Source organism: Heteronotia binoei, chromosome 5, assembly GCF_032191835.1.
Source record: "Heteronotia binoei isolate CCM8104 ecotype False Entrance Well chromosome 5, APGP_CSIRO_Hbin_v1, whole genome shotgun sequence".
Taxonomy (NCBI): Eukaryota; Metazoa; Chordata; class Lepidosauria; order Squamata; family Gekkonidae; genus Heteronotia; species Heteronotia binoei.
In genome coordinates this window covers 19,063,880-19,090,931 of record NC_083227.1, presented here as the reverse complement: position 1 = coordinate 19,090,931, position 27,052 = coordinate 19,063,880, and the positions used below count along the sequence as shown (strand labels likewise).

General features: G+C 44.1%; 1 protein-coding gene across 1 annotated transcript; it reads left to right on the top strand.

The window, feature by feature from the left end:
• The first annotated feature begins 12,157 nt into the window (after positions 1 to 12,157).
• LOC132571791 (zinc finger protein 665-like) lies at positions 12,158 to 25,892 on the top strand. Its single transcript, XM_060238585.1, has 5 exons — positions 12,158 to 12,453; positions 12,683 to 12,906; positions 16,683 to 16,812; positions 23,656 to 25,290; positions 25,372 to 25,892. Exons 2-5 carry the CDS (start codon positions 12,832 to 12,834, stop codon positions 25,890 to 25,892), a joined length of 2,361 nt encoding a protein of 786 aa, XP_060094568.1. The 5' UTR covers positions 12,158 to 12,453; positions 12,683 to 12,831.
• Positions 25,893 to 27,052: the final 1,160 nt, after the last annotated feature.

The window sequence follows — 27,052 nt, the reverse complement described above, 5'->3', positions numbered from 1 at the left end:
GGCACGGGGGCAGGGGGTGCCATGGGCGGGAGGCAGCGAGCAACGAGGCTGCCTGGGGTGCTATGCACCATAGGGCTGGCCCTGCCTCTGAGGGAATGGGCTGTAACGCCCAAAGGGGGATGCCTCTGAGGGAATGGGCTGTAACGCCCAAAGGGGGATGCCTCTGAGGGAATGGGCTGTAACGCCCAAAGGGGGATGCCTCTGAGGGAATGGGCTGTAACGCCCAAAGGGGGATGCCTCTGAGGGAATGGGCTGTAACGCCCAAAGGGGGATGCCTCTGAGGGAATGGGCTGTAACGCCCAAAGGGGGATGCCTCTGAGGGAATGGGCTGTAACGCCCAAAGGGGGATGCCTCTGAGGGAATGGGCTGTAACGCCCAAAGGGGGATGCCTCTGAGGGAATGGGCTGTAACGCCCAAAGGGGGATGCCTCTGAGGGAATGGGCTGTAACGCCCAAAGGGGGATGCCTCTGAGGGAATGGGCTGTAACGCCCAAAGGGGGATGCCTCTGAGGGAATGGGCTGTAACGCCCAAAGGGGGATGCCTCTGAGGGAATGGGCTGTAACGCCCAAAGGGGGATGCCTCTGAGGGAATGGGCTGTAACGCCCAAAGGGGGATGCCTCTGAGGGAATGGGCTGTAACGCCCAAAGGGGGATGCCTCTGAGGGAATGGGCTGTAACGCCCAAAGGGGGATGCCTCTGAGGGAATGGGCTGTAACGCCCAAAGGGGGATGCCTCTGAGGGAATGGGCTGTAACGCCCAAAGGGGGATGCCTCTGAGGGAATGGGCTGTAACGCCCAAAGGGGGATGCCTCTGAGGGAATGGGCTGTAACGCCCAAAGGGGGATGCCTCTGAGGGAATGGGCTGTAACACCCAAAGGGGGATGCCTCTGAGGGAATGGGCTGTAACGCCCAAAGGGGGATGCCTCTGAGGGAATGGGCTGTAACGCCCAAAGGGGGATGCCTCTGAGGGAATGGGCTGTAACACCCAAAGGGGGATCCAGTCCCCTGGACTTTTATGCCAGGAAAATGCAAGCTCTCCTCTGACCCATCTGCTAATGGTGGATATGGAGAAACCTTACGGCCTAGGGAAGATTTCCTTAAGGAAACAAACCATTAAATGGCTATTCTGTTGCTTTCTTTAAGTGCAGCAGTGGCAGCCTGATTCGGCAAGAGAACACAGAAGGCCCTCTCACCTTTCTGGGTTTTAGTAGAAGGATTGGAAGACAGCAGCCAGTGGGGGGTGCCAGAGCAACAGGGGAAGCTCCAAACCCAATAGCCCCAGTCCCCACGGCTGAAGAGTCCTTCAGAGTGTGGGGCATTATCGCCATGGCAATCCCCGCACCTACCCCTTAGACAACAACAAATGGCTCTTTTCCTACTCACAAGTAGGTGCCTATGTATGTGGAGGGGAGAGGCAAGGTTCTCCACACCCCCTGAGGGACAGTCAGCCAAACTTCCTGGGAGCCCCTAGCTGCTGCCCCAGAAGAAGGGGAGAAGAAGAGAAGGGAGCGCTGACCAGAAAAGGAGATAAACAATAAAAGTGGGGTGGGGGGGGAGACCTCTGCTCCCAGTCAGCAACACATTAGTGCCCTGCAAGCAGGGCCAAGACTAAGGCGTGGGAACAAAGCCCCTCCCCTCAAGGAGTCACACATTTCAGTGATCCCTGCCTGTCTTCCCCACCACCACCTAGGCATCTACTTGTGAGTAGGAAAGAAGCTTTTTTTGTTGTTAAGAACATAAGAGAAGCCATGTTGGATCAGGCCAATGGCCCATCAAGTCCAACACTCTGTGTCACACAGTGACAAAAAATTTTATATACACACATATACTGTGGCTAATAGCCACTGATGGACCTCTGCTCCATATTTTTATCTAAACCCTTCTTGAAGGTGGCTATACTTGTGGCCGCCACCACCTCCTGTGGCAGTGAATTCCACATGTCAATCACCCTTTGGGTGAAGAAGTACTTCCTTTTATCCGTTTTAACCTGTCTGCTCAGCAATTTCATCGAATGCCCACGAGTTCTTGTATTGTGAGAAAGGGAGAAAAGTACTTCTTTCTCTACTTTCTCCATCCCATGCATTATCTTGTAAACCTCTATCATGTCACCCCACAGTCGACGTTTCTCCAAGCTAAAGAGTCCCAAGCGTTTCAACCTTTCTTCATAGGGAAAGTGTTCCAGCCCTTTAATCATTCTAGTTGCCCTTTTCTGGACTTACTCCAATGCTATAATATCCTTTTTGAGGTACGGCGACCCGAACTGCACACAGTACTCCAAATGAGACCGCACCATCGATTTATACAGGGGCATTATGATACTGGCTGATTTGTTTGCAATTCCCTTCCTAATAATTCCCAGCATGGCGTTGGCCTTTTTTATTGCAAACGCACACTGTCTTGACATTTTCAGTGAGTTATCTACCACGACCCCAAGATCTCTCTCTTGGTCAATCTCTGCCAGTTCACAACCCATCAACTTGTATTTGTAGCTGGGATTCTTGGCCCCAATGTGCATTACTTTGCACTTGGCCACATTGAACCGCATCTGCCACGTTGACGCCCACTCACCCAGCCTCAACAGATCCCTTTGGAGTTCCTCACAATCCTCTCTGGTTCTCACCACCCTGAACAATTTAGTGCCATCCGCAAACTTGGCCACTTCACTGCTCACTCCCAACTCTAAATCATTTATGAACAAGTTAAAGAGCATGGGACCCAGTACCGAGCCCTGCGGCACCCCACTGCTTACCGTCCTCCACTGCGAAGACTGCCCATTTATACTCACTCTCTGCTTCCTATTACTCAGCCAGTTTTTGATCCACAAGAGGACCTGTCCTTTTACTCCATGACTCTCAAGCTTTCTAAGGAGCCTTTGATGAGGAACTTTATCAAAAGCTTTCTGGAAGTCAAGGTAAACAACATCTATTGGGTCTCCTTTGTCCACATGTTTGTTCACCCCCTCAAAGAAATGTAACAGGTTAGTGAGGCAAGATCTTGGCTAAGGGGTAGGTGCAGCAATCACCAAGGGGAGAATGTTCAGCGGTAGAGCATCTGCTTGGTAAGCAGAAGGTCCCAGGTTCAATCCCCGGCATCTCCAACTAAAAAGGGTGCAGGCAAGCAGGAGTGAAAAACCTCAGCTTGAGACCCTGGAGAGCCGCTGCCAGTCTGAGTAAACAATACTGACTTTGATGGACCAAGGGTCTGATTCAGTAGAAGGCAGCTTCATATGTCCATCCCTCCTTTTAGAGGCTCCCTCAGCTCTTGCATTCTCTTTCCCCAATCTAGTCTCCAGGTGACCTCTGTGATGGAGGTGGAGAGCTTGCAAGCCTGCCTATTTCCTCCACCTTCCCCACTTCACGCACAGTGGAGATAGTTGTCTACCTATGGGTCAGTGCTCAGAGGCTGTCTGAGGTTCCGATTCTAAGCATGTGTACTTGATAGTAAGCCTCCATTAAGTTCTTCCTTAACCTCCAGGAGCTGCACAATATGTGTGAGCCCCATGTGGTTCCCGAGCCATAGTTTGGCCACCCCTGGTCTAAAGGAAAAGGAAAGGAAAGGTCCCCTGTGCAAGTACCAGTCGTTTCCGACTCTGGGGGTGATGTTGCTTTCACAACGTTTTCACTGCAGACTTTTTACGCGATGCCTTCCCCAGTCATCTACACTTTCCCCCCAGCAAGCTGGGTACTCATTTGACTGACCTTGGAAGGATGGAAGGCTGAGTCAACCATTGGCTGGCAACCTGAACCAGCTTTCGCTGGGACAGAACTCAGGTTTTGAGCAGAGAGTTCAGATCACAGTACTGCTGCTTTACCACTCTGCTTTTAAAAGAAGGATGGGAATTCACAGAACCAGGTATACACTGGTAATGCATCACATCAATATAACAGTATCATGGAACCAATTTTTTAAAAAAATAAAAAGCCCCCCAAAAGGAGTGGAGGAAATGCCTGCCACAGGAAAGGGTCAGGGAAATAGTAGCCACGGAAGTTGGGAAAATCTGAATTTCCCCACCCACATAGCAGCCACTCATACTTCACTGCAATCCTTCCCAAAACTTCAGTGGAAATTAGATTTGAGAAATCCTTGAATGCCCAGGAAGTACACAAATGCAGTGGGGAAGCAGGGAAACAACCTGCTATGCAAAAAGGTTGAACACGAGGAAGAAGCTAGGACAGAAATATCCTTGGTATTTAATTCATGTTTCTCCATGGTTCTGTAGAAGCAATTTATTAACACTGCTGTAAAAATTAATGCCTGTGTAGTATCCTCAGTGACAATTTTAAAAGAACTCCAATATTACCAGTTGGGATCTCTTCTGGAGTTACCAACATGAAGCTATTGAACTTCAGGCATTATCTACCCTGGGCTGGAAAAATGGATGCATCAATAGCCACCTTTGGTGGAAGAATAGTGAGACTTTTCTTATGGAACTCAGCCAAGCTCTTGCCCAGCAGCCATTCTCCCAATATTTCAGTATGGCAGCAGGTAGAATCATAGAGTTGGAAGGGATCTCCAGGGTCATCTAGTCCAACCTCCTGCACAATGCAGGAAACTCACAAATACCTTCCCCTAAATTCACAGGATCTTCATTGCTGTCAGATGGCCATCTCTCTCGGCTTGACTTCGCGAACGAAGATTTAAGAAGGGTGCAGTAGTCCACGTCTGCTGCAGGCTCGCTGGTGGCTGACAAGACCAATGCGGGACAGGCAGATCCGGCCACAGCGGCCATCTAGCCTCTGTTTAAAAACCTCCAAGGAAAGACAGCCCACCACTTCCTGAGACATTCTTCCTAATATTGAGCTGGAAACTCTTTTGATTTAATTTCAACCCATTGGTTCTGGCCCTACTTTCTGGGGCCACAGAAAAACAATTCCACACCATCTTCTATATGACAGCCCTTCAAGTACTTGGAGATGGTGATTATATCACCTCTCAGCCGCCTCCTCTCCAGGCTAAACATGCCCAGCTCCTTCAACCTTTCTTCATAGGACTTGGTCTCCAGAGCACTCACCATCTTCATTGCCCTCCTCTGGACCCGTTCTAGCTTGTCTATATCCTTCTTAAAATGTGGTGCCCAAAACTGAACACAATGCTCCAGGTGAGGACTTACCAGAGCAGAGTAAGTGAAAAGAGGTAGGTGAAAAGAGGCAGTTCATCGCCTCAGAGTTCACCCTTACAGACCTCCTCAGAACAAGAGGGAACTGGCTGTAGCAGAAAAGGTTAAGATTTTGAGAAACAAAACAAGAGCGTTCAGTAGTGTTATCTCTGAGAACACGAAGTAGAACACAAATTATAAAGTGAATTTTTTTGTTTAGAAATAATTGATTAGTATAGGGGAAAATATGTACCTTCCTGCAGGTGAAGTCCAAAACCCAGAGTGTCTGAGGAAGCAAAGGAACAGACAGTGAGCAACAGACCCTGTGCTTATCACAAATCTTGGGACAAAAAATAAAGTTAATTATACTGTCTATTTTCTCTTGCAAAGGGTAGGCAACATGGTATAGCCCTATCTCATCAGATCTCGGAAGCTAAGCTGAGTCAGTACTTGGATGGGTGACCAAACAAGACTCTACAGGGGTGATGGACAGCAAACCATCTCCGTTTCTCACTTGCCTTGAACACCTCTTTCTGGTGTTGCCATAAATCACTTGTGACTTCATGTTGTATAGGTAGATATGTCGTCTGAGTTACAGCCAAAAGAGTAAGTAGAAGGTACTTCTGGGGAAAAAACTGGGTGCAAATATTCTTAACTTTTTCAGAAATCACCTCAAGTTACTTGAGATGCACTTCACAGAAAATATGTTAAAGGCTCAGGCCAAAGAGTCCGATCTGGCTAAACACAGGATGATTCAAAAGAGATTCCGCAGGACCATCCTGAGCAGAATTACACTCTTCTAAAGCCACTGCTTTTAATAGGGTTAGAAGGGTGTTAACTCTGCTTAAGACAGCACCGCCAGTCCCCTTGAGACCATTATGTGGGCTCAGCTACGACACATTCAAGCAAACACATACACAATCAAAGGAATCAGTTTTGATGTCAGATTTGGCACAGACACACTGCAAAGAGAAAGGGAGGGGTCCCTGAAATGGATTGTGTGTGTGTCTTCATTAAATGCAAACCAAAAGGCAGTTTCCTCCCACTCACTACCATTTTAGGTGCTTGTTTGACCATCTACCCCACCATGTGCCCTTGCATGGTCACAGTAATGACTAGAAATCAGCAACACAGAATAATTTTGAGAAACCACCATAATGAAATTTTGTGCTAAATTTGCAAAATTCTGACCAGAAAACTTTCCATGGTGAACTAGAGTGGCCTTCTGAACTGATACATAAATTCTCCACGTTCCTGGGTCTGCTAATGATACAAGCAGCCTAGAGCAGGGGTCCTCAACCTACGGCCCGTGGGCCAGATGCGGCCCGCTGAGGACGTTTATGCGGCCCTCCGGGTTATGGCAAAATCAGACCGGAAGTGACGTTCGACCTAAACTCGCGTTAGCAATGCACACTTCCAGCACTGGGCTGAGGCAGCAGAGACAGAGTGTGAGGCGATACCGAGGTGAGGTGAGTTCCCAGGCTGGGGTGTGTGGTGTGAGGAAGGGAGAGAGATGCAGAAGACGGAGAACTGACGGCCCGCGGCCTTGTATAGTAACGGCAGCCACCACAACAGTCCGGCCCTCCAACAGTCTGAGGGACAGTGAACTGGCCCCCTATTTAAAAAGGTTGAGGACCCCTGGCCTAGAGCAAACTAAAACACATCTGGCTCACTCTAATGTCCAGTCTGAAGTCCCTGGAGCATTTCTTCAGTACCTTTGAGTTGCTTCTCGACACCCTCCAAAAAGAGATTTAAATCTGAGAAGTCCCAGATGCGCCACCGCAGAGCAAGAGGAAAAGCCTCCGGATTCTCAAATGACTCCTTTTCTTGATATCTGGAGAAAATCTTATTAAGGTACCATCCATCTCATTCAGAATCTATGCCCCCTCCCCATGGATCAGAAAAGCAGAAGAAAGAACTGGCAGAAAGCTTAGAGAGACCCAGGCTGATGCTGAAAGCACTGAAAGACGGGAGGGCTCTTTGGAGAGGAATGGTCACCTCACTGTAGCTCCTGCTTTGTTAAGAATTGGGCCTGGGCTGCACACAACCCTACAGCAGCTGCAGGGATACAAAATAATACAGGGCCGTTTTGGGCTCAGAATGCCACTGCGCATCAGCTGGTTTTGCGCACTGGAGAAATTATCCCACTCTCACTGAGTGACCTCAGACAAGTCTCTTTCTCTCAGAAAAGGTTGCTGTTGTGAGGAGACAGCAGAGGAGGGCAGAATCAGGTACATCCCCTTGATGCCTTTTCCTCTCTCTCCCATTTTTCTATATTCAGAATGTAAGCTTTTGTGTGTGTGCACACTTCGTCAGAGGATTAAATGGGGTACAGTGAGCAGTGCTATGTATAGCTGGTGGGCAGTGGTTAAGCATGCAAAATTGTACAAAATGGCAAGCTAGCAAAGTTAACAAATTGAAAGAATACCAATTTTAGTCTGGATAGCATCAGTTGTGGGTGAAAACAGAAGAGGCAATAAACATGTCAGAAACGGAGAATGATGCAGGAGTCCAGTAGCACCTTTAAGACCAACAAAGTTTTATTCAGAATGCAGGACGCAGATTCAGCTTTGCATTAGAGCATGGACAGAGTGCCAAACAGAATTGCACTAATCCAAATCGCAGAACTCATTTGCTCCAACCTACCTTGCACTACCGTTGCATTTGAACTGTTGCCTTCAAAGTATTATATTTGCAGGGCTTGCTTTAAAAGTACATAGTGCTTTATCTCTCTCTATCCCAGGCCTGAAGTGGTCTGGAACAATGGACAATAGGCCTCTATTAAGAGTCCTTGCTAAGCATAATATATATGAAAGAAAATCCTTTGATAAGGGAAGCTTTTCTCCCTGCCTCAAGGAAGGACCTCCTAGTCTGAAAGGAGCCATCTTGCCCACGCAGTAGAGATTAGGAGTACTGACACATTCTCTGGAACGAAACCAGAAACCGGGAGGATGCTGGATGCCAGGAAGACGGGAGACTGGAAGTAGAGAACAAAGAACTCCCTAAGGAATTACCTCACCCTGGTAGAGATGAGTTTCTTTAAGCCAATGAGACACCGCAAAGGGCTAAGAGCGAGGATTTGTAACCAATCAACGAGACCTGCTTTATCAGAAATTGTATAAATATGCTATGTTTTGTAAAGATGGGTTGGAGGAAAGACGGAGGAAAGATGGGTCTTTCCTCCTGCCACTAGTGGTAATAAAGAAATCTCTGGATCAACTCACTTGGAACTCTGGCTGTTGAGTCCCTTAATTTGGGCTGGAGGAACTCAACTCTTGGCACGGATGGTGTGTGCAACAATAATGTAAGCTTTTGTGTGCATGCCCACTTCTTCAGACAAGGAGGAGAATGATGGTGAGAGTCCCAAAACAATAAATGTAGTCTGTTAATTGTCCTGTTTTCCCTCAAGCATGGATTAAACTGAGAACCCATTTGTCTTAGAAGTGTTTCTGTTCACTTAATTTACTTTTTTAAAATGTCGTATAGTGTTATAAATATAAATCCAGCTTGCCAATACTAAAAAAGAATACATTAGAATGCAGTGGAAAATGGGTTTAGCATATGTAATGAGATAAACAACCCATACCCCTCATTCCAGTTTGTCAATACAAAAAAGAGAGTCAAGCCAGCAGGCATGTCCAACATCTGAGGGGTGGCAATAAATCAAAGAGTCCAGGTTCTTCCCCCACCCCCATCTATCTAACCTAAAATACAAACTTCCCACCACTCCATCCACTGAGATTAAGATGTCCTAAGGATAGCAAGGCCTTAACTTTTGGCTCAGCAGAGGGGGCTTGGCAAGTGGACACAATTTACACTTTTAAAAATACAATTTTCCCAACTATTAAACCAATTAAACTCTCTCATTTAAAAAAAAATCCATATAATCTGCTATACTACATAACCTTTCTTGTAAAGTGGACAGTTGCTTTCTTAGCAACTGATAAATGTCCAGTAAACTTCCCCATTTGATCCATCCCATCTTCAGGAAAAAAAAATTAAAAACTAAACACAAGACACAGGATTTTGATTTCCTGAGCACCCATTTCCAAATCCAGTTTGCAGACACTTTTCCTATTCACAATAAAATGAGACAAACCATTTAAAAAACATAATTTTTTTCCTACTGGCTAAAACTGATTAACAGAACATAAAAAGACCATTCCAAGTGAATCAGATACAAAACATTAAAAGCTAATTATGAAGGTTTAATTTTCCTATTTTCTGATAGTTTCACCATACATACACTGATACACTCCAAAAATCAAACTACACACACACAGGCATGCATTCTCTCTCTCTCTCTCTCTCTCTCTGCTTGTTTGTTTTACAAAGGCAGGCAGCCTTAAATGCCTTCATTTGAACCTTTTCCCTCTGAAGGAGGGAAAGGAAATTCCCTCTTCTCACCTCAGTCTAATAAAACAGAATTGCAGCCAAACGCAGACACAGAACCAGGGCCGGATCTACATATTTTTTGAGGGGGGGAGGTAAAACCAAAAAATGGCGCCCCCGTTCCAAGACAGCATTGATAAAATCCATTTAAACCAAATATCCTCCTCAGCATTCCCAAGCCTTGTGAACCATTTTTTTAAACCATACAATTCAAGGTAATTGGATCACCCCTTTAGACATCTTTCTCCAGTCCTTTGATCTGAGTAGCATGAGCATGAGAAAGCAACAAAACAGTAGTATGTCAAAATGTGAGAGTGTCTGTCAATGACACTATTGTTATAAACCTGGGTCAAAAGGAAGGAATTTCCATCTCATAAGTTTTCCCATTCAACTAATTTACCTTTTAACATGCAACATACATATAGTTTGTCATTACATATCTTGAACCCATCTCCCGCTATATTTTAATGTATTTTTCTCCTAATAATAAACTTAAATCTGTACCATTTTACATTCTGTGCCATTGCCTACTAGCTATGTGAGGCTCTGCTCACTGTGCCAGATCCCTCGTCTGATGAAGTGTTCTTAGAGCACATGAAAGCTTGCTGCAAGTCTTGGAATCTCTCGTCCCAAATAGGTGGGTCATCGCTGAGAATTAAACATCCCTGTGAAAACATGCTTCTGGCAATTCACTTCTCAAAATCTTTTTGCTCGCATTATTGTCAACTTGGCCTAAACCTGGACTCCTCTCCATCTACCTCACTGCGGAAAACTGCCTGCTGTTTAAAGGAAGTCGTTTAAAATAAAATCTTTGTCTGAAGAGGAGTTCTATGCAACTCTAAAGCCTGCACCCTAGTGGTAGAAAATGCTGTCAAGTCACAGCTACCTATGGCGACTCCGTAGGGTTTTCAAGGCAAAGGAACATTCAGAGGTGGTTTGACATGGCTGCCTCTGCGTAGCATCCCTGATATTCCTTGGAGGTCTCCCATCCAGGGACGGAATTCTAGCAGGAGCTCCTTTGCATATTAGGCCACACACCCCTGATGTAGCTAATCCTCCAAGAGCTTTCAAGGCTCTTTTTTTGTAAGCTTGTGGAGGACTGGCTACATCAGGAGGGTGTGGCCTAATATGCAAAGGAGCTCCTGCTAGAATTCCACCCCGAACCCATCCAAATATCAGCCAGGTCTGACCCTCCTTAGCTCCCGAGATCTGATGAAACTGGGCTGATCTGGGCTATCCAGAACAAGAAGACAGCAATGATAACTAAGGCTAAATAGGTCTTTTCTTTTATCCCCCACCCCTAATAAACAAAAGGCCAGACAGAATCCTTTTGTGGTAGGGTTACCAAGTCCAGTTTGGGAAACACCTGAGGGACTGACTGTGGGGCAGTGGGGTTTGGGGAGGGGAGGGACCTCAGTAGAGTATATCACCATACAGTCCACCAGTGTTCCCTTTAAGATGAGTTGGTGTGAGCTAGTTCACAATTTTTTAGCCTCTGACTCACACACTGTTGTCTTAGCTAAGGAATAATAGTCCCAGAGCAAAGTAATTTATGCAGTAGCTCACAACTTTAATGCCAGTAGCTCACAAAGCAAAATTATACACACACACACAAATTATGTATGTATTTTACAGATGAAGAGCCCCATGGCACAGAGTGGTAAAGATGCAGTACTGCAGTCTGAACTCCCTGTTCATGACCTGGGTTCGATCCCAGCAGAAGCTGGGTTCAGGTAGCCAGCTCCAGGTTGACTCAGCCTTCCACCCTTCCAAGGTCGGTCAAATGAGTACCCAGCTTGCTGGGGGGGAAGTGTAGATGACTGGGGAAGGCAATGGCAAACCATCCTGTAAAAAGTCTCCCATGAAAACGTGAAAGCAACGTCACCCCAGAGTCGGAAAAGACTGGTGCTTGCACAGGGGACTACCTTTACCTTTATTTTACAGATGAGTACACTAACCTGTATACTGCATAGCAAAAAGTTAGGTAAGTTTGATAAATAGAAAGGTATTCTGCCTAGGAAGCTGGACTGAACTTTTATCACAATAAAAACAAAGTTTGAGTCCAGTAACAGCTTTAAGACCCACAACGTTTTACTGAACTCAGACTTTCGAGTTTAAAGGAATAAAAGTGGGGAACTAAAGGAAAAGGGATTATTCTGTTTATCAATAATGGGAATAAAATTGGTTGCATAAAACTCATTCAGAGCCTTTTGAAAAACAAGCAACCTGGAAACCTCTCTCTCTCTCTCCTTTCCCACGTTCTCTTCCAGCCTTTCCCTTTCTCTTTCATATTCATTCGGTTTTTTTCCTCTTTCATCTCCTCGCCCTCGCCCATTATTTTCTCCTTAAGACATCTTCAACCCCCCACCCCCACCCCGCTTTCCGGCAGACATGCAAACGCCAAATTCTTCCTCCTGACAGTGAAAAGGAAAGTCCCCGTTTGGTGTTTATTGACGCCTTTAGATCTCTCTCAGTAAGGGGCGGTGGGGGGGAGGGCATCAGGTTTCAATCTACATTTCTCACCTTCGCTGCCCTTCCTAGGGAAAAAAAAACATCCAGTCCCCTGAACTCCCTTTTTGCTAGAAAACCCTCGGCGGGCCTCTTTGGCATTCGCAAGGCGTTCTGGGAAGTGGAGTTCTCACTCCTCCTTTGTCTCCTTCTCGCTTGGATTTGTCTCCTTCTGTCTCTCTTCAGCTGGTCTCTTTTGTGCAGCGGGACCCTCATACGAAGCTGCCCTACATAAGGACAGAAGAGCAAAGGAATCTTGTCTTCCCAGGTTCCCTTCTGCTTTTGGTTCTGGTTGTCATAGGGAACTATCATTCCCAGAAAGGCTTGCGAGCACCATAGGGCTCAACCATACCTTTTCTAGGCATCTAGGAAAACTGCGAAACGCGAGATTCAACAGGGGCTCCCCTTTCCTTCCGATTTCCCCCCGCTGGAAAGAGACCTGAGGATGTCAACAGGAAAGGTGAGTTTATGGTTTTCCAAATGACATCTTGGGAAATGGGAGGGGACAGCCAATACACGCGAATGGGATGAAAGAAAAAAAGGAAAAGAACTGGAAAGGCAGGAAAGGATCGACTGCAGGAAGAACTTGGGACACAAAGCTAGACCGGCTTTCTTTCCCCGCAAACATGGCTGCACACAGACAGTGTTTCATGCAGCCAGCGAGTTTATTTTTATTTCTCTAACGATAGGCATAATCCTCCTCCTCCTCCTTTTGACGTGAAATCCAACCACTCATCTGAAGGGAGGAATTCTTCTGCAGCGTGCCTATGGCTACCTTTCACGCTTCTCTTCTTTGGAATCCCAATTCTATTGAGGTGATGCAGGCGCTCCCTTGCGGATGAAGGGCATCTCCTGCAAGGTGCAGGCTTTCCCCATTCTGCCCCTGTACCTGGGAATGCCTCTGCGGCAGCAGGTTTGTGCCCTGCATCTCTCTCCCCTATCAAGCCCCAAGGTTCATAAACTGGAATAGGCTCAGGGCTTTTTTTTAGCAGGAACACACAGGAACGCAGTTCTGGCTGGCTTGGCATTCATGGGGTGTGGCCTGATATGCAGATAAGTTCCTGCTGGGCTTTTTCTGCAAAAAAGCCCTGAATAGGCTTATTGGTTTGTTAGGGGAGAAAAGTAGAACAAAAGATACAGACACGATAACCAAGGCAGCTTATAGATACAGATGGGTAGCCAGGTTGGTCTGGAGCGGGAGTGGCCAAATTGTGGCTCGGGAGCCACATGTGGCTCTTTCACACATATTGGGGGGCTCTCAAAGCCCCCACGGCCCCGTTAGCCAGCTTGGAGAAGGCATTTGTCTCTATAAATCATCTCTCCACACCGAGGCAACTGGTGGCTTGGAGAATGCATTTAAAGTTAAAGTTGCTTTCTTTTCACCTTCCCCTCCTCCATCTATTTGCCTGCCTGCCTGCCTTCTGGCTTGTGGCTCTCAGACATCTGAGATTCATGTTCTGAGGCTCTCAAACATCTATCTGACATTTATTCTATGTGGCTCTTACGTTAAGTTTGGCCACCCCTGGTCTGGAGCAATAGAATAAAGCTAGCTTCTAGTGGCACCTTTAAAACCAACTAGGGTTGCCAATCCCCAGGTGGGGGCAGGGAACCCCCGATTTGGAGGCCCTCCCCTCTGCTTCAGAGTAATCAGAAAGTGTGTGTGTGTGGGGGGGGGGGGGAATGTCTGCTGGCCACTCCATTCTTCCCTAAGGAGACCGATTCCCATTTGCCTGGTATAATTGATCTATGGATAACTGGAGCTCTGGGAGGGCTGTTTTTTGAGGCAGAGACACCAAATTTTCAGCATAGCATCCAGTGCCTCTCCCCAAAAGACCCTCCAAGTTCCAAAAGGATTGGACCAGGGGGTCCAATTCTGTGAGCCCCAAAAGAAGGTGCCCCTATCCTTCATTATTTCCAGTGGATGGAAGGCATTTAAAAGTGTGGCCCTTTCAATGTGATGGCCAGAACTCCCTTTGGAGTTCAATTATGCTTGTCACAACCTTGCTCCTGGCTCCATCCCCAAAGTCCCCAGATATTTCTTGAATTGGACTTGGCAACCCTAAAACCAACAATGTTTTAGTCTCAAGGTATGAGTTTTTGTCTGCAAGCAGACTTCTTTGGATAAAATGCAATGGAAGAAAACCATTCAAAGTTATAGACAAGGTCCATTGCATTTTATCCGGAGAAGCGTGTTTGCAGACAAAAGCTCATACCTTGAATAAAACTTCATTGGTCTTAAAGATACCACTGGACCAGGCCTATAGAAAGGGGGTGGGCCCAAATATCTTTGAAACCATTATGGTCCCCCCTTTCAGTCCCCACACCTTGCAAGAGATGTTTTGAATCTCTAAAAATTCAACATCTTATTGTGTTTGATGCTGCTTTGCAAATACACTAAACTTGTCTGTGGGGCAGTAAACACATGCTAAAGAAATACAATCCTTATCTATAAACTTTGAAGGCCAGAGGCTCAATCTCAAGTTAGTGTGAAAAAAGGAGGGGAGGAAGAGGACGGAAGGGAATCAGACAGGAGGGAGGCTGGGAAAGAGAGGGATGAAAGCATTCCATGAATTCACCAGGAACATTTCAACTGCCTGCAAGAAACCTAGTGTCAGTGGCCAGCCAACTGGAGGAACGTAGTACAGAACAAACATTTTTACTTGCCTTCATTATATCAGTAATAGTTAATGATATACCAGAAATAGTGATACACCAGAAACGTTAATTGTAGTATTCATTATATAGGGAATAGTTAGCATTTTAAAATAAACTTCAAACATGTTTTGAATGATAAATGATGTCTGCGTTATTTATTCTGGCAAAGTATGTCAATAAGGCAGCAGTTGGAAAGGGAAATGGAGAAAGTGGGGAAATGTGGGGTAAGTTATCAGAGAAGGGGATATCTTCAGAAAGAAGGGATGGGGGGGCAAAAGAAAAGAGATGAGGGGTAGATTGTTTTCCATCTCCTTACATCATTATCCTCTTCCCCCTTTGATCTGCGCAACACCCTGTGAGGCAGGGTAGGCTGGAAGTTTGTGACTGGTCTGAAATCACCCAGTCAGCTTCCACAGCAAGAAGCTGGGTCTGGCAGACCCTGCTCTGACGTGCCAGCTGCCATGTCACTGGCTGTCCTAAGGGGGTGAACTCAGCAAGGAATAATGAGTGTATCATTTTCTCCATCATATTGGGGAGGGACGGTGGCTCAGTGGTAGAGCATCTGCTTGGTAAGCGGAAGGTCCCAGGTTCAATCCCCGGCATCTCCAACTAAAAAGGGTCCAGGCAAATAGGTGTGAAAAACCTCAGCTTGAGACCCTGGAGAGCCGCTGCCAGTCTGAGTAGACAATACTGACTTTGATGGACCGAGGGTCTGAGTCAGTATAAGGCAGCTTCATATGTTCATATGTTCCAGGGGAACTAATATCTGCCCAATTAGAGAACAGTTGTAGTTCTGAGTGATCTCCAGGCCTCACCTGGAGATTGGCAACAATAGTTCCCCAGGAGGAAATGGCTGGTTTGAGGGTGGAGTCTATGGCATTATATCTGTCTGAGGTCCCATTCTTCCCCAAACCCCACCCTCTCCAGGCTCCACCCCTCCAATCCAAGCAGTTCCCAACCTGGAGTTGGCAACCTTCTCTCCTTCTCAGCCAACCATCAGCCTACCTTTATCTTACCCCTGTCCTCAGCTTTCCATCTCCTCCCCCCCCCCCCCAGTCTTTCTCCACAGTGGAGACCGAAGCAACTTACATCATTCTCCTCCTCCCCATTTTGATCTGCACGTCACACCGGCTGTCCTAGGAGGGTGACCTCAGTAGGATATAATGACAGAGTGTACTATGGTTCCCCAGGAGGGAATGCTGGCTTAAAATAAAATATATTCAAAAGATTAGTTCTTTTGCAATTTAACAGTTTCTGATAACACCTCTTGCTCTGAATTATTGAATCAAAATTGGGAGACAATGTCTGTGCTGTAGAAATCTTGAATATGCTGTTCAGGTGTTGTTCAGATGTGCATCTGTATGTTGCAAACCTACTTTTGATTTATTGACATTCATTACAGAAATCTCATGGTCAATGCTTTGAACCTAAAACCCAGGGGAAAACGTGAAATGGCTGGGCATTTTGAGCTTTTGTACATAAGTTGCTTTATGTGCTGATCAGCCAATGGAGAAAACAGAGGCTTTGCTCTGTAGCTCCTGTGCAACTGAGCAAGCCTGGCAAAGCAAGCTGAGATGCAGAAGGATGCAAGAGAGAGAGAAGGAAGCAGATGACAGTGAGTTGCTTGCAGGCCTGATAGGAGCCCTCCTGTGGCCTGATCTGGCCCTCAGGCTGCATGTTTGACAGCCATGCTTTAGAGTAATATAGAATGTATCTACAGACAAAAATGTTCAAGGCAGCAACCTTTTGTGCAGATGCCATTTCTAGATATTTCTGGGATGAAAAGCACAAGAGGATTCTGGTACAGTGGATTAGGGTTTGGGGGAGCGACATTTAATTGGATGAGTTTTAAGTGAATTTGACCAACAGAAGAAAACCTGTGCATTTTTCTGAGTTTGTATTTTTTGGAGAATCTCAATATACCTTTCAAAGACTGAAAAAATGCAGACTTTGCTTGCCATAGACTCTTCTTTCCTTCTCAGATTCTCAGGGATAGGAATTGGTTGTCAGCTGACCAATATTTTTCTCTTTCAGAGATCCCGAGTCTCCTTTGAGGAGGTAGCCGTGTTCTTCACAACGGAGGAATGGACTCTCTTGGATCCAGACCAGAAAAAACTCTACTGGGAAGTGATGGAGGAAAATCATAAGACTGTGGTCTCTCTTGGTAAGGATCTTTTCCCTTTTTACCATGAATTTAGAAAAGCTGGGAAGGGGTGGCATCTTCCAGTTTGGTGTAGTGGTTAAGTGTGCGGACTCTTATCTGGGAGAACCGGGTTTGATTCCCCACTCCTCCACTTGCACCTGCTAGAATGGCCTTGGGTCAGTCATAGCTCTGGCAGAGGTTGTCCTTGAAAGGGCAGCTGCTGTGAGAGCCCTCTCCAGCCCCACCCACCTCACAGGGTGTCTGTTGTGCGGGGAGAAGATATAGGAGATTGTAAGCTGCTCTGACTTTCTGATTCAAGAGAGAAGGGCGGGGTATAAATCTGTAGTCTTCTTCTTTGGCCTTTATTGATTTGCACGCGCACTTTAATTTGCCACAGAGAAAAGATCTTCCACTTCTGGAGATATGACAGCACCAAAAATGAAAGTATTAAATACCTTCATGCTGTAAAGAGAAATATGTTGATGTCAAGGGCTCTGCTTGGGAGAGATGGGCAATATCCAATTAGATCCAGGTGGGGTAGCTGTGTTGGTCTGAAGCAGCAGAACAAAGTTTGAGTCCAGTGGGACCTTTAGAACCAATGAAGTTTTATTCAAAGTATAAGCTTCGGTGTGCTTGCACACTTCTTCAGATACAATGAAATAAGATGTCCTCAACCATTACATATAGGTAGAGAGGGTGGGACTATTAGTTGCCAGGAAGGGTTAGTTAGAGTCAAGATACATAAGTAACGGGGCAATTATAGCTAAGATTGGATTAAAGCGGTTGGTAAGATCTATGAATGGCAATAAATTAGTATATAAACAAAAGAGTTAACAAACAGATGTGAGAACTGAGTTTGAGTCCAGTGGCACCTCCAATACCAACAAAGTTCAGTTTGAGGTCCCCTACTGAGTGCCCTGGGAAATACCACCTTATACTGGAAACCTACGGACTGACAAACATACCTACATTCCTACAGCTATCATCCTAAATATAACAAATGATCCATTGTACACAGCCAGGCTCTATGCTACAGCTGCATCTGCTCCAATCCTACATACAGAGATTCTCACCCGAGGGATCTACCACAAATCTCTTTGGAAGTAAAGTATCCCCATTATAGAGTCAAGATACAGATCAATAAACCCAGAATGGTACCCAGAAAAACCTGTTTCAAGACAGGCCCAAAAGAGACAATAGCAGAACACATAAGAATATAAGAGAAGCCATGTTGGATCAGGCCAATGGTCCATCCAATCCAACACTGTGTCATACAGCGGCCCAAAAAACCAGGTGCCATCAGGAGGTCCACCAGTGGGGCCAGGACACTAGAAGTCCTCACACTGTTGCCCTTTCCAAGCACCAAGAATACAGAGCATCACTTGCCCCAGACAGAGTTCCAACAATACGTTATGGACCTCTGTTCCATATGTTTATCTAATCCCCTCTTGAAGCTGGCTATGCTTGTAGCCGCCGCCACCTCCTATGGCAGTGAATTCCATGTGTTAATTACCCTTTGGGTGAAAAAGTACTTCCTTTTATTCATTCTAACCTGACTGCTCAGCAATTTAATTGAGTGCCCATGAGTTCTTGTATTGTGAGAAAGGGAGAAAAGTACTTCTTTCTCTACCTTCTCTATCCCGTGCATAATCTTGTAAACCTTTATCGACCTTTCTTCAAGCTAAAGAGCCCCAAGCATTTTAATCTTTCTTCATGGGGAAAGTGTTCCAACCCTTTAATTATTTTAGTAGCCCTTTTCTGAACTTTTTCCAATGATATAATATCTTTTTTGAGGTGCGGTGACCAGAATTGTACACAATACTCCAAATGAGGCCACACCATCGATTTATACAAGGGCATTATCTCTTTGTTTTATCTACATTCTACATTTTTTAAAATCTGTGGTTACTGTACATGTTGTAATAAATAGATGTATCTCATTATTTTTATGTCATACATAATTAGCCACATCTAAGGAAACAAGACCATGATCAAGGAAAATGCTAGCGTTTGAGAATACTCTGGGCTTTCTTTGCAGGTTTTCCATGCTTGAATTTGGATCACCAGCTTTCTCAAATACTGCAGTAATTATTTTCCTTTGATCTAACCCAACTTAGAGGGAACACTGGCTAGATGTATAAAGAGATTGAAGCAAAGAAATAACGAGGTCCGCACAGACTTACTGGTTTGAAGTGAGGTTTACTTTATGGTACCATAAGCAGAACCCAGTCGGGCATGGGCCCCCAAACTGACTGAGTTAAAATCATTCTACATACAGACCGTTTTATTCACATAGAAAACCAGCAGGCAGGCACAAAAGCTTATCTGATTTCAAAGGGTCACGCCTCCACTAAATTCCCCCTGGTAAAATTCCATGACTAAGTTTCCTTACTTATCTATATACAGCAAGTCACCTGTAGGAGGCTGTTCCCTTATCTAATCTCACAGCTGGAGCTCACACCTGCTGGGCGGTAGAGTCAGTTTCTAACAGCAGGTTTACAACAGACCCCTTAGTCTGAAGACAAAGCATATTTTTACTCAATATGACAAATATTATTATTATTGGGGGTATTAATTAATTATTCAGGGGCTCCCCTTCATATTGTTGGAGGGTTTTTTTCAGAATTTCCATTAATATTAATATTATCACCTTGCCTAATTCCTGCACGAGTCTGTTTTCCCAATTTTTGTTTGATATGTTGCTGTTCCTCCAGTGGAAGGCTAGAGGGTTTTGTATGCTTTGTTCCTGACACATATTTGTTTAATTGGTTCCTCCATTCCATCGGTTCTGGACAGTCCCGCCTTCCATTTAGAATCATAGAGTTGGAAGGGACCTCTAGGGTCATCTAGTCTAACCCCCTGCACAGTGCAGGAAACTCACAAATACCTCCCCCTAAATTCACAGGATCCTCATTGCTGTCAGATGGCCATCTAGTCTCTGTTTAAAAACCTCCAGGGAAGGAGAGCCCACCACCTCCCTAGAAGGCCTGTTCCACTGAGGAATCGCTCTAATTTAGTCGTGAATGTCATCCTTGCTGCTGTTACCATATATTTAAATAGGTCACAATGTATTCTCATTATAGAACTTGGTGAAATATTTAAGAACATACTTTTAGGGTCCATAGCAAACTTAAGTTTTGTATCTTTTGTATTTCTTCATGGGTTTTTATCCATGAAGAATGTTGCATCTGGACTGGGGCATTCCCAGCACTTCCAGTTGAGAGCCAGTTCTTTCAGAGCTGTTCTCTCAAGAGCAGTTCTCAAAAGGGTGTTGTGGGGAAGAGAAGGGAAAAGAGCTTGTAAAACCACTCTGAGACTCCAAGCGAAGGACAGGGTATTTTGCACAGGGCTTTTTTTTTTTAAGCAGGAATGCACAGGAACGCAGTTCCATCTGGCTTGGTGGCAGTTCCGGCTGATTTGGTGCCAAGGGCGTGTGGCCTAATATGCAAATGAGCTCCTGTTGGGCTTTTTCTACCAAAAAAGCCTGTATGAAACTATGGTGATGTCAGGGAGTATGGCCTAATATGCAAATGAATTCCTGCTGGGCTTTTTCTATAAAAAAGCCCTGCTTTTGCAGTTTTGGGGTGTGTGGTATACCATCTAAAAATATTTTATACCATTTCTCCCTTAGTATGTAAACTTAATTACTTTAGTCCATAAGTTCTTCCACTGACTCATAGAAATATGCTCTCCAAAATTTTGCATCAATTTAATCATACAGTCTTTGACTTGCTCTAGCAATTTATAATTTTTTTCCTAATAATTAATTATTGTAATTAATTGAAGGCTATTTTTTTCTCTTAACTGACCTCCGCCTTTTGCTATTTGTTCATTTTGCTTGGATACCAAGAGCCCCGGGGTGCAGAGTGGTAAGCTGCAGTACTGCAGTCCAAGCTCTGCTCACGACCTGAGTTCGATCTTGGTGGAAACTGGGTTCAGGTATCTGTCTCAAGGTTGACTCAGCCTTCCATCCTTCCAAGGTCGGTAAAATGAGTACCCAGCTTGCTGGGGGGTAAAGTGTAGATGACTGGGGAAGGCAATGGCAAACCACACCATAAAAAGTCTGCCCTGAAAACGTGATGCGACATCACCCTATGGGATGAAAATGACTGGTGCTTGCACAGGGGACTACCTTTACCTTTTTATTTGGATACCATTTGGTGATATATCAGCCACAGGATGTTCTTTCCTTCATTATAGGCTTCTTGTCAAGGTTTAATTTTCTGTTGTGTCATCATATGGTCAGTTTTCTTTGTTATGTTCCTGTTGCAGTAAGCATTAATTGGTGGGGTTATTGGTAAAATGGACAAACTTGTTCGGTTTTTACCTTTAATGAAACCATATTCTTAATAGACCATCTCTCTAGATGTAATTACTGTCTTTGAACAGTTTTTAGTAACTTCTTAATCCATAAATAATTGTGATTTCCTTTTTTGTATCTGTTATTTCCAGTTTGATGTTCCTCCTATTTGATTTTCTGATCCAATCCAAAATCAAAACCAATGCAGCTGCTCGGCGAGATAATTTAATATTTGGTATCACCAAACCTCCTCTCTTTTTTTTCATCCTATAAAATGTTGAATCTTAATCTTGGCTTCTTCCCATTCCATATTAAGTTATCATTTTCTGCTATTTTTAAAAGTCTTTTCATCTGTATCAATTGGTAACATCTGGAACAAAAAAGTCAGCTTTGGTAATATATTCATTTTAATGGCAGACATTCTCCCCAACCACAACTTTTCTGTGTCTTGATGTCCCTCAAAGGAGCTGATTTATTTATGTGCTGTAGGAGGGAGTGGTTTAAATTCTGATTATAACCTGTTTTCTGGTCTAAATTAATTATAGATAAATTAATGGAGGCTCTACCATCTTTTCGTCCCTCGTCTGTAAGGGTGGTTGTTCTAGCTCTGATTTAAGCAAGGACTTTTTGATGTGATGGTTAAAAGCTCTTGTCAAGTGAATTCTAAAAGTCAGAATATACTGTTCTCCATAAATAGGGCCCTGAATCCTTTCTACATATTTCAGATCTATGTAGGAAACAGGTATACCCAACAAAGAAAAGAGATGACGGTCCAGGCTCACTTTCTAGCAGGAACTCCTTTGCATATTAGGCCACACAACCCTGATGTAGCCCATCCTTGAAGAGCTTGCAGGGCTCTTCTTACAGGGCCTACTGTAAGCTCGTGGAGGATTGGCTATATCAGGGGTGTGCGGCCTAATATGCAAAGGAGCTCCTGCTACAATGTAGCCCTGGCTGACACAAACTGTTTCTTTTCCTCCGTCAATTTATCCATCTGCCCGGATAAAACAGTAATCACCACCTGACATCTCTTTCATTGTAATCTATCCTTTCCACCTAGATGAGAGCCAACATAATGAGGGTGTTACCCTGCAAGGGCTTCTCTTTGCAGGATGTTTTCCTTTAACCACCTCAGAGTACGAACACATCCTTACATTTTCAGCTGGATCATCCTGCTTTTTTGTAGGAGGATTCAACAAATAATCGGTTATAATCTTTTTCATATATTAATTTTAAAGTTTCAGTAATAAGGGATGGACTGAGAGGCTAATGAATCAAGTTCATCTGTTTTCCTTTTGATTGGAGTGTCCATATCTATGCTTAATATAGAAGGCCCATTCATGATTTAAACTCAGTCCCTTATTCATGTCAGAATCATTCTGTCAGAATGAGTTTTAGCGTCATAGAGGACCGTTTACTTAAAAGTTTTGCTTAGCTCTTATAAAAGGTTCTTCATCAGTCTATTGTGCTCAGTTTTTTGCTCATTTTAGCAAACAAAATGGAACCCCCTCCCCCCAAGACGAGGGTAATAAACCAAACAAAATCAACATCTTCAAGGGGGTGGGGAGAATGAGGAAATACTTGGATGTGGCAAGGTCAGACACCCTCTAGCCAAACAAATCTTTTAACAATAGAAATGAAATACTAAATATGACTCATAGCAGTCTAATAAAATGAAGTACAAACTAATAACAGCCTAGAAAGGCCTGAGCTAACCTAAACTCAACAGAAAATAATTAAAATAAAACCTATGTGTAACTTCAGCCTCCCCCCAACTCTCCTGTGCCTGGGAATAACGGGGAAGAAAACAAGAGAAGTTGTTGGAGTTTAAACTAAAAAATCTTCTTGGTCTTTTGAAAAGATAGAACTGCTAGAAACATGCCACCGCTCCCTTACATAACTAAACTAATAGAGAGTGAGGCAAGAGAACTAACTGTCCAATGATAATATTCCCTCACAAAGGCAGTCCAAATGAAATGGGTTTTGGGGGAAAATAAAATGAACAGTGCATCTAGAATACTTATAAAGAATAGAAAAAATATAATGGGAGCAAATAGAAAGCAAAAAAAACTCCTTGATGCTGAGTGCACCCTAAAAGTATGAGTCAAACTAGCACTAGAAACCAGAAGTTTTTTTCTCTTATGTTTCAGGTTTTTCTGAAAACTTGGATTGATGTTCAGATTTGTAGAGATCTGTCTTCTCTGTCCACGGGTCTCATCTCTGGATTTAAATATTGCTTCTGTGTTTTTTTCTGATCCTGCCAACAAAAACTATTTCAATAAAATCTGATTTAAAAAGCACTGTAACTTTAATGTTTAACTCTGATGTCTCTTCCTCTAAGGTCTCAAGAGCAACCAAGTTTGGGGCAACAGGAGCAAGGAATCTGTTCCCTGCTGCTCTGGTCACCTCTTCCTTCCTTTCCAAGACATCCTGGTGTGTGGTTATATATTGCTGAGGTCTTTCCAGGCCCCTGGCTGTCATTGCAGAAAATATCAGTTACTATTGACTGTACCTGCTAAGTGGTATTTGCTTGCATTCTTATTTGATTTCTGATTCTCTTTCAGGTGCAGATCTGAGAGACATACTGAGTAAGAAGGAACCAGGAAGAGTGGTTGTGGAAAGAGATGAAGATCCGGAAGTGGAAGCAAAATCAGGGGATCAAGTGGTATCAAAGAGACATCAGAGAAGGAATAAAGAAACAAAAGAGAAGCAGATGGAGGAACTGGCTGCCTATCAGAGCAGGAAAATCCCTGAGGTTCCAACCCAAGGTAAAATACAGACAAGAAAGGGAAAGCAAAATCATTCTGTCAATGCAAAAGGGTTCAGCTACAAATCCAACAGTAAAAAATATCAGAGTATTAAAACATCTTCCAAAACACATAAATGCTTTGAGCGTGGAAACGGCTTTCACTGGAGGAATGAAATTGACAAGGTTGAAAACTCAAATAAATGCTTAGAGTGTGGAAAGAGCTTCTTTCATTATAGCTATGTAATTGCACATCAGAAGATTCACAGAGGGGAGAAGCCATATAAATGTTTGAAGTGTGGAAAGCGCTTTCCTTGGAGAACCACCCTAAGTAGACATAAAAAGGTTCATACAGGGGAGAAGCCATACAAATGCTTGGAGTGTGGAAAGAACTTTTCTCAGAATGGCAACCTAATTAAACATCAAAAGATTCACACAGAGAAGAACCCAAAAAAATGTTTGGAGTGTGGAAAGAACTTCTCTCATTATGGCAACTTAATTGCACATCAGAAGATTCACAGAGGGGAGAAGCGAGGGGAGATGCTAGGGGAGAAGCAATATAAGTGCTCAGAGTGTGGGAAGATCTTCAGACATAAGGACAAACTTACTTTACATCAGAGGATTCACACAGGGGAGAAGCCCTACAAATGCTTAGAGTGTGGAAAGAGCTTCTCTCGGAAACCCACCCTAAATAGACATCAAAGGGTTCACACAGGGGAAAAACCATATAAATGCTTAGAGTGTGGGAAGAGCTTTTCTCAGAACGGCAACCTAATTAAACATCAAAAGGTTCACACAGGGGAGAAGCCATATAAATGCTTGGAGTGTGGAAAGAGCTTCTCAGAGAAAGCTGCCCTAAGTAGACATCAAAAGGTTCACAAAAGGGAGAAGCCATTTAAATTCATCGAGAGTGGAAAGAGTATCTCTCAGAATGACCATCTAACTGCACATCAAATGGTTTACACAGGGGAGATGCCATATAAATGCTTAGAATGTGAAAAGAGCTTCTTTTGGATAAACCAATTAACTGCACATCAAAAGATTCACACAGGTGAGAAACCATATAAGTGCTTGGAGTGTGGAAAGAGCTTCTCTTATAATAAGAACCTAACTAAACATCAAAAGTTTCACTCGGGGGAGATGCCATATAAATGTATGGAGTGTGAAAAGAGTTTTTCTCGGAATGGCCAACTAACTGCACATCAAAGGATTCACACAGGGGAGAAGCCATATAAGTGCTTGGAGTGTGGAAAGAGCTTCTCTTATAATAAGAACCTAACTAAACATCAAAAGTTTCACTCGGGGGAGATGCCATATAAATGCATGGAGTGTGAAAAGAGTTTTTCTCGGAATGGCCAACTAACTGCACATCAAAGGATTCACACAGGGGAGAAGCCATATAAGTGTTTGGAGTGTGGAAAGAGCTTCTCTCAGAATTCTGCCCTAAGTAGACATAAAAAGGCTCACAAAGGAGAGATGTATACATTCATGGAGTATGGAAACCACTTCTCTTGGAATGACCAACTAACTGCACATCAAAGGGTTCACACAGGGGAGAAGCCATATAAGTGTTTGGAATGTGGAAAGAGCTTCTTTTCTAATAAAAACCTAACTAAACACCAAAAGGTTCACAATGGGGAGAAGCCATATAAATGCATGGAGTGTGGGAAGAGCTTTTCTTGCAAGAGCAACCTAACTGTACATAAAAAGGTTCACACAGAGGCCAAAGTGTACAAATGCTTGGAGTGCGGGAAGAGCTCTCAGAACGGCACTCTAAATAAACATCACACAGGGGAGAAGACGTATAAATGTTTGGAGTGTGCAAAGAACGTCACTGAGGACAGAAGCCTTACCTTACACCACAAGGGTCACACAGGAATAGCCATCGAATCTCAGCATGTGGAAAACCAGTTACAGTTGTTCACCTTGCCAGTTTTTTGCCAAGATGTTTTTTATGGTAGCTTAATGAGGCTCACCCCTGTGCCCAGTCCCCTCCTTTTTGTCCCTTCACCCTCTTTCCTTTTCCTCAAAGATATATCTGTAGCATCACTCTGATGAACAAAACATACATATTTCTCTCTGAACTCTCTAAAAGCCTGTAAATGTCATATTATGAATTATATTCCTCTCTCCTATGAAGACCTATAACTAATGTAAGCTATCCTCTTTTCTTAAGGCTACAATATCCTTTTCTTGAAAAAAGTATAGGCTTATAAAATTATTAGAGCCAGTTTGGTGTAGTGGTTAAGAGCGTGGACTCAAATCCGTGAGAACCGGTTTTGATTCCCCATGTCTCCACAAGGAGCTGCTGGGTGACCTTGGGCAAGCTACAGTTCTCTCAGAGCTGTTCTCTCAACTCCAATTCTCTCAGAGGCCTCTCATCCCCACCTACCTCACAAGGTGTTTGTTGTGGGGGAAGGAAGGGAAGGAGATTGTAAGCATCTTGAGTGAAGAACGGAGTATACATCCAGTCTCCTCCTGGGAATCTGGGCTACAGACTGATTCAGAAGATGTTTTTGACTGAGCTTCATAATGCCTTTTTTATTGTGGAATGCTGCTACTACTGATTTTGTGGTAATTAATAGGGTGGGGGTTTTTTGTAATGATATTTTTTTGCAAGGTTTTGCATATTTAGTCAGAAGGAATACTGAATACCATTTCTGGATTTTTCCCCCATGTTTCAATTACCTGTTTCATAACCTTTTGCCAGTTTTAGTTTTAGGTAGTTTGGTCATTTTGATTCTCTTGTGTTAAAACTAAATAGGTGTTTCATTCCTGGGAAAGGGTGCTTGCGTGCTATCACCTCATTTTGGTGGTCTTATGGGACCTGCAAACATGAATAAATAATTTGCCAGTTGTTTTTCTCAGTATTGTGGGAAGATCATCCCTGCTTTTCAGTAGAGTTAGCATGATCATAGAGCTGGAAGGGACCTCCAGGGTAATTTAGTTCCAACTCCATGCACAATGCATGAAATTCACAAATAACTCCCCACACACACCCCAGTGACCTCTCTTTGGAACCCAGAAGATAGCAAAAATTCCAGGATTCCTGGCCAAACTGGCTTGGAGAAAAATTGCTTCCTAACCCCAAAGTGGTGATCAGCATTTCCCTGGGCATGTAAGAAGGGGCCATGAGAACTAAGCAGTGATGCAGTCCTTCCTGCCTTCTGTCTCACAATCTGCCTAAGTTCACAGAATCAACTGTTCACAGAATC